General features: G+C 39.0%; 1 protein-coding gene across 1 annotated transcript; it reads right to left on the bottom strand.

Moving 5' to 3' along the window:
* Window positions 1–3,938: 3,938 nt before the first annotated feature.
* Window positions 3,939–6,898, bottom strand: LOC143875734 (pentatricopeptide repeat-containing protein At2g33680-like). Its single transcript, XM_077377338.1, has 2 exons — window positions 6,235–6,898; window positions 3,939–5,835 (listed from the first exon to the last, which is right to left on the bottom strand). Exons 1-2 carry the CDS (start codon window positions 6,658–6,660, stop codon window positions 4,510–4,512), a joined length of 1,752 nt encoding a protein of 583 aa, XP_077233453.1. The 5' UTR covers window positions 6,661–6,898; the 3' UTR covers window positions 3,939–4,509.
* Between the last annotated feature and the right edge of the window lie 1,472 nt (window positions 6,899–8,370).

Here is an 8,370-nt window from a genome sequence, read left to right as displayed (position 1 = left end):
CCACTTTTTCAAGATTTGTGCGTGTTTTGTAGTGAAGCTCAAAACTAAGTGAAGTTGTAGTTTGCAACATTTATCTGCATGCTGTCATTTTCTCTTTTACAACCAATCCCTTTTTAACTTTGCATAATAATAACCAAAATCACCTCCAATCTACCAAAATGTCTCATCTCAAATTAAAAAGCTAATTATAACCTTTTTAATAATTTAACTGAGTTAATTAGGGGGGAATTTTGGTAAGGTAAATGATATCAACACAGCCATGTTTTAATAATTGCACTGTCCTTGGTTAAATAATAGCTTCTCAGGAACTGAAATAACCTTTTTATAGCTCTTTAAATACTACAAGACAAGATGAGGTAGTGCAAATAACAAAACATGGTTGTACTGATATCATCTCCTTTGTATAAATAGATCTAGGGAAAAGAAAATTACAAAAAATAATAGTTTGTATGGAAAAAGGTTATCCTAGACTCCTTCCTAATTAGGAAACAAAATGCCACTCCCACCTTTGTGCTGGCCAACTATCCTATTCCTAGACTTCTAAATAGGAATCGAATCAGCAATCAAACTGAAATAAAAATTAGACCTATTTGACTTGACTTCCTAGGCTTAGACTAACTCAATTAGGAAATTAACTTTTAACTGTATTCCCAAAAGATACTAATACGAGCTCCTAACAAAATAAAACAAGACCCAAATTGATATCATCAAGTGCCAAACCCCCTTCTTTAACCTACAAAAGCCCAAAAGAAGGGAAAGTGTGACTAGTGATAGTTTTGTCAAAGTCAAGCTTGTAAAAAATGAAACTTCTACCCTTCCTCCTCGTGATTCCACTTGGATGTTCTAGCCATGTCCAAAAATAATTAGGTGCAACGGAATTGTCAGTCAGATATCTTCTTCAATGCCCATGAAAATGAACTAGCTCTAACAATAGACCACAACACTAGGCCGATCAAGTCATTGCACCAAAATCTAAAGGACATCACATCAAATAACACAATTGAAATTTTATAAGCTCTATTCATTTTACATTTAAAAGAATGGCCTGGAGCTCTGGATGGATACACCACTTTACTGTTAGAACTTATTCCATTTGCTTTGATACATGGAAAGAGGATTTCATTTCATCTTGTTTTCTTGATTGGAGCCTCTTGTAATTTGGTGGACATTGTTTCTTACATTTCTTGGAATTTCTCTCTTACTTGGTGCCTGTTAGAATATGTGAGATCTCACCGTTGGATTAGGTTGAGATCGGATCATTGTGGTGGTGGATTAGGCAAGTAGATTAGAAGAGGTAACCTTACATATTAGGAAAGTAGATTTGATTTGATTTCATTCGATAGACTAGGAAAGTAGATATGATTAGGATTATTTCCTTCTATAATTATCTTAATTCCATTCCATGTTTATCATGTAAGTGCTCTATATAAGCACACCTTGAGATTATTGTAAAGCATCCAAGAAATTCAAGAATAATAGAAATTCTCTAAAATTCTTCAGTGCCTGAAACAACTACGATTACTAATTTACTACTCTCATATAATCTCTCACGCCAATTGTTTCAATGTTAAACCACACTACAAAAGTATCCCATCATGGGTTGAACTGTTTCTAACTGGGAGACTCAAATAGTCACTACCATATTGTTACGTGCCTAATCGGCCGTAACGGAAATAAACAAAAAGAAATAGAAGAGAGGAGAGAGGTTGATTCGAGGCAACTGGACCTCCTAGCGGCTCGATTCGAGAGGAACAGTGACTCTCCAAAACAGAGTCTCCTTTGCTGTTGTAAAAATCTTCTCCTTTCATTTCATTGAAATAAAGAACTTAAATACAAACACAAAGAGAGCCACATCATCAACCCATTTACCCCACTAACATGACACATAATTAAAATTAACACCCATAACCCTAACATAAACAACCATCTAATAACTACCTTTAACTACAGCACATACACCATAAGAGGTGCGTATCATTCCTTCCCCCTTACAAACGACCTTGTCCTCAAGGTCGAATTATTGAATAAAACACGTTAATCCACCGGGATCCCAAATCGTAATGGACATGATTTGCTTCAACAATGCAATTAACATCGGACTTCCGTCTTCAAAAATAACAATCGCGATCCGTTGAACTCCACTTTCAAAATCCGTCGTGATCAAACTAAAAAAGAAATACAATTTTTCATCTTTTTCGGTATCAATTCTTACACTTTTCTCTACACGAACGTCAGCCTCAAGTTTCAACTTTTCATCTTCTCTGTACATTTCTTTGATCTCTTTGCTGATTTTTTCCAAGCCTTCCGCAAATCGTCGGTGTTCTTCCATCATTTTCATAAAAAGTACTTTGATTTGCCGGAAATCATCACGTAGGGATTCCAAAAGCTCCGAAGACATACCCATGGCGCAAGATCGACGGCTCTGATGCCAATTTGTTACGTGCCTAATCGGCCGTACCGGAAATAAAGAAAAAGAAAATAGAACAAAGGGAGAGAGAAGGTTGATTCGAGGCAACCGGACCTCCTAGCAGCTCGATTCGAGAGGAACCGTGACTCTCCAAAACAAAGTCTCCTTTGCTGTTGTAAAAAACTTCTCCTTTCATTTCATTGAAATAAAGAACTTAAATACAAACACAAAGAGAGCCACATCGTCAACCCATTTACCCCACTAACATGACACATAATTAAAACCAACACCATAACCCTAACATAAACAACCATCTAATAACTACCTTTAACTACAGCACATACACCATAAGAGGTGCGTATCACATATCACAGTATGCTTGATCAGGCACCTACAAATCTACAACCAAAGAAACACTGACTACTCATTTGTTAATTCAAGATGTAACCAAAGCTAACTGGAAAGGCATATGTAGCACTGAGGCAGCTGATAAATGCAATAGTTACTACTTTCTGTTCTTCGTAGAAAATGTTTAGTCTTCTGCAACAAACACTTTGGAACCGATATTTGTGTCAAGGTCCAAGGCTCCAAGCTTCATTAACAGAGCTACAGGTGATTCTTCATTCTTTCACTGATCAGTTATAGATTCACTTTGTTCTCTTTTTCCTTGTAATTCCTTTGCAGTGTCTTATTTTGCTTTATTCTCTGCGCAGAGCGTGGCAAGTGGAGTGACCCAGATCGATCAAGTGATAGAGTAGGTGACAAAATAATGGCGCACAATATGCAGAAAAGAGATGAAAGGACCCAATCTCGGGCTGATGGCAGTAGTGTTTGGCACCATGGTTCTTTGAATTACAGGCAGAGGTACCCCATCAAGGAAAAGACCAGCATTTAGAGAAAAGAAAATGCCACTGGAATTGGGACATGCTGTAGGTGCAACAGCAACATAATTTGTTAAGCCATTTTGTTATGTTCGGCCTATGTATGGTAATATAATAAGGGAGGAAAGAGGAGCCTACCATCCTCATAGATTGGACAAACCAGAAAGACTGTTCATAGAAGCAGATGAAAGAAACGCAGAAACTGCTGACTGGGTTCGAGAGATTTCACGGCTGGCTTTCTACCAAGAGAGAGGTTTGGCACCATCGGTGGCTTTAGGGGAAGAGAGAGGTTTAATGGAAAGTATGCTGAAAGAAACTATTGTTGCCAGGGCGGTTTACAAGTCGAGAAGTGGAAGCACGATCTATTTGACGAGGCTTTTCGGAGTCCAACCCCTGAGAATGAAGAAGATCAGATTGCAAAGATCGAAGCTCTCTTGGATTTGTAGCAGTTTCTTGTGGTGGCTACTTTTTTGGATGTAATGTGTTTATTGATGATTTGCTACTTTATTCTTAGAGGTTATCGTTTCAGCTCCTTGCTTGGTCTAGTATCGGACAGTTATATTTCAAGGCCGAAGTAGAAATCTTCTGTTTTTTCTGACTCTTACTGAGTTGAAAATTTTGTTGGGATTTTCTCTCACAGAGAGACTGCCTTTTTTTTTTTAGGAAAGATACAATTTTATTCAATGAAAGTGAGATTGTAGTACATGAGGGGGACGAGGCATCCCACGAGTAGCAATACAACTCGATATACAAACATAATGTATACGTGATGCTACCAGTTTCCTCCATTCGCCTATGAGCCAATGATTTCCACGTAAGTCTTGTCCACGCCATCCTTTGCCAAATGATCAATGACTTTGTTCACCGACCGTTTCATATGCAAGAATTCAGGTTGTATCTTTTCTCATATATCTCCTGCCTCCATGATGACATTTACCAATTCCCATGAGCCCTATGATTTATTTTGAGCCCAAGCCAATTCACTTTCAATGATTAAGGGCCCCAACCAGTGATTCATGAACCATCTTAGACCCCCATAATAGGGCCCTCGCCTCCGCTTCATTAGAGCCACAAATTCCAGCCGATCCGGAAAAGCATATAATGGTGTGGCCATTTTTATCTCGAAAGACTCCCCCTATTCCCGCCCTCCCTGGGTTTTCTTTAGCCCTCTGCACATAATACTATTTGACGATCAATAATTTAAATTGCAACTCAAAGAGATTAACAGGAAGAAATGCACCTCCCCATTTGTTTCTTCATCCCAAAGACTTGAACTTTATTCTCAACTTCAATCCAGCTGCACCCAGGTTCCTTCTTCATCCCTTTCTCCTTCATCTCTTCCCTCAGTTTTTCAACCTCTTCCCACCTTCCTGAGGCTGCAAATACATTTGACAAGAGCACCAAAGTTAGCGGCTCTGTCAGAACCCCCCCTCTCATGATCTTTCCTGCAACCTCCAATCCTCTCTCCCATTCACCCAAATTTCTACAAGCAACCAGAAAGCTCTGCCACATTGACTCTCTATACTCTACAGGAGAACTACAAATGAATTCCTCAGCTTCTACAAATCTTTCTCCCCCTGCTAAGAGGTGCACCATGCAAATAAAATGGTCGGCCTCGGGTTCGATCTCCATCGAGTCAAACACGATCCTCCCAACATCCACAAGCCCACGATGCCCACACGCAGATAGGACGCAGGTGTATGTGACTTTGTTAGGCTTCACCCCTTCTCTCTTCATCTCTTCAAACAACTCTAAAACCTCATTTGCTTTTCCATGTTGGGCCAGTCCTCCCATCATTGCTGTCCATGAAACCACAGTCCTCTCTCTCATTTGTCTAAAGATCTGAATCCCATCTTCTAAACTCCCACATTTTGCATACATATCTATCATGGAATTTTTGAATCGAATTTTTCCATCTAGGCCAGTTTTTGCAGTTAGAGAGTGCACTTGCTTGCCAAAGTGGAGCATAACTAAACTGGTACAGATGCCTATAATTGCAGTCATGGTGATTTCATCTGCTTTCATTCCTGACTCCATGAAAGCCCCAAAAACACGCAAGCCCTTTTCTCCATCCCCACTTTCGCTATACGCTTCGATCAAAGAGTTCCAACAGCCAACATCTTTGAAATTGAGCATCTGAAAGACTTTGAACGCATCTCCCATGTTCTTGAATTCAGAGTACATTCGAATCAGTGAGGAACCAGTGAAGCAATCCAAATCCAAACCCAGTTTAATTGAGAGCCCGTGAATTCTTTTCATGTTGATCTCATCCTCGAAGCAGGATGATATGGCGGCAGAAAGGGCAAATGAAGTTATTTTCACATTCAATTCTCTCATTCTCTGAAAGTTTTTAATTGCACTTTGGAAGAAACCGTTTTGTGAGAGCCCTGAAATGAGGGAGTTCCATGAAACTTGATCTGGTTCTGGAATTTCTTGAAAGACGAGCTCGGCTTCGGCAATGCAGCAACATGCCATGTATAGAGAGATGAGGACATTGGAAACCAAGGGGTGGTCAAGGAGGCCTCTCTGAAGAGCATGGGCATGAACCTTGTATGAACAAAGAATGACATGGGAAAATTAATGACAATCAGTGGATTTCAATCATTTACAGTAGGGAAACTACAATCATTAACATTGTCATAGATTTTCATGATAATTCCATACACTAGAAGTAAGAAACCGACCCCATTATGAAACTAGACCAACATATGTTATGTGTCTAGATGGGTCCCACTCAGAGTGGAATAAATTAGTTTGAATTTTTATAATTTTTCCCTCAAAGTGGGTTAAGAGGCTCATATTTCCTCTAAGAAGATCAATCACATTGCAAACTGATTCGGGTTCGTAACAATTGGTATCAAAATTATAAAAATCCAAATTCCAAACTAATTTATTCCACTCTAAGTGGGACCCATCTACTAGACTAGAGGGTTCGCCAACACGGACCTGCATTCCTCGAGCCAAGCATTCTTGCTTAGTGCAAGCACTGACTGCACTTGCGTAGGTGAATTCATTAGGAATTGAATCTGGGTCTTGAGAAATCATGAGGGAGAAGAGATCCAGAGCGCGATCGCCTCTCCCACATTGGTCGTAGCCTGAAATAAGCGCAGTCCAAGTGACAGTATTCCTTTTGGGCATTTCATCAAACACTTGGTGGGCACACACCATTCTCTTGCATTTAGCATAGAAATTCATGACATGATTCTGAAGGTAGGGATCGGAATGCCACCCATCTCGTTTTAGTATCTCGGCGTGGATCGATCGGCCGATGTTATGAAGACGGAGCTTAGAGCATGTGCTCAACAGAGCTCCAAGTTCAGATGGTGTCAATACTAATAACTCTTTGCAGAGAATGGAGGGTATTTTGGTCATTTACGGAGTACAAGGGAGAGACTAGAGAGAGATGGCGCTGTTGTGGGCTTTCTCGGATGAGAAATTATATGGTGAGTGGGCCTACAAACACGTACTCATCATCCCATCCTTGATATTTGATCCAACAGCCAGCATTACACCATATAAAATCTTCAAGAAGAACTGTAATGGGGCAAAAAGCCAAAAACCAGATGTCGATGGGCCCTCTATGGGAAAAGCCATGACCGAAGAATCTCTGATCGGACTCTCACGAATGGATGGCAAAGAAAAATCCAGCATTTTGTTTAACATTCAAGTCCTATGTTTGGATTGCAGGAAAAACATTTCTTGTGGAAAAAAAAGTTTTTCTAGGAAATTTTTTTACTTTGATGAATTAGAGGGAAATGTCAAGGTTATATCTTATTCAGAGAGATATCGTTATAAATGAAGGCCCCTATAAATACAGCTTGAATTAAGGCAGCTCAAGTTTCTTTTGTTCGTGGATAACAAACAACATAAAATCAAAAAATTTTGAAAAATGATTTCTTTTCCGAACTTTTCCAGATAACTAATGCAATCCAAACAGGTTTGCAATGGTGGATTTGCAGCTTCTTTTATAAACATACGATGACTTTTCATCCCTAATCATCAAATCTAACCGTTAGATCGTGCCTTATCGCAATTCTAGTTTCTAGATCGTCACCTTTGTCTAGAGTAAAACTCTATAATATCGGATTGCATTATTTGACCGTTGGACCACAGCCCTAAATAAATGGAATCAGAACGAGAGAATTTATATGATGGGTGGCCGTGAAAACACGTGAAGTCTAAAAAAGTAGGTACGGCCCACTTTTTTTTATGATCCAAACTGTTCATCTGTTTGGGCACAACGTAAATAGGTTGTGCCCCAAAAATCATTTCCATAGGATGATCCTAACCCTCCGATCTGAACTGATCTGAAAATGGAGATTTCCAAAAATCATTTACGAAATCTTCTACAGATCGGAGGGTTAGGATCATCCTATGGAAATGATTTTTGGGGCACAACCTATTTACGTTGTGCCCAAACAAATGAACGGTTTGGATCGTAAAAAAAAGTGATCCGTACCTACTTTTTAAGACTTCATGTGTTTTTACGGCCACCCATCATATGGTTTTGTTGGTTTAATCTAGGGCGGTCTAAGTCTAACATATGGTCTTATTCAGAATGCATCTTGACCCAAACATTAAAAATAGGATCATAGAATTCTCCTATCATATATCTACTATAATAAGCTGGGATGAAAAGAAGAGAGCTTTTTCCATTTTTTTGAAAATTACATGAGAATTAAACGTCATATTTTTTGACTTTTTTGAACAAATGCACCCATTCAACTCATATAATTTCAATCCTACCCCCTCCTTTATGCTTTTAACAAAGGCACCCATTAAATCATATAATTTCAATCCTACTCCCTCCTTTATGCTTCCATTCAACTCATATAATTTCAATCCTACCCCCTCCTTTATGCTTTTAACAAAGGTACCCATTAAATCATATAATTTCAATCATACCCCCTCCTTTATGCTTTTAACAAAGGCACCCATTAAAGCCATATAATTTCAATCTTACCCCTATCCTTTATGGTTTTTTAATAAAAAATGTATAGGGTGATCTTAACTATCCGATTTAAGAGAAATTATGGAAACATCTATAGATTGGAGGGCTAGGATCAGCCTATGGAAACGATT

Source organism: Tasmannia lanceolata, unplaced genomic scaffold, assembly GCF_043159265.1.
Source record: "Tasmannia lanceolata isolate RefF3 unplaced genomic scaffold, GAP_Taslan_0.1 ptg000004l, whole genome shotgun sequence".
In the NCBI taxonomy this organism is placed as follows: domain Eukaryota; kingdom Viridiplantae; phylum Streptophyta; class Magnoliopsida; order Canellales; family Winteraceae; genus Tasmannia; species Tasmannia lanceolata.
This window is presented reverse-complemented; position numbering and strand designations above follow the sequence as displayed.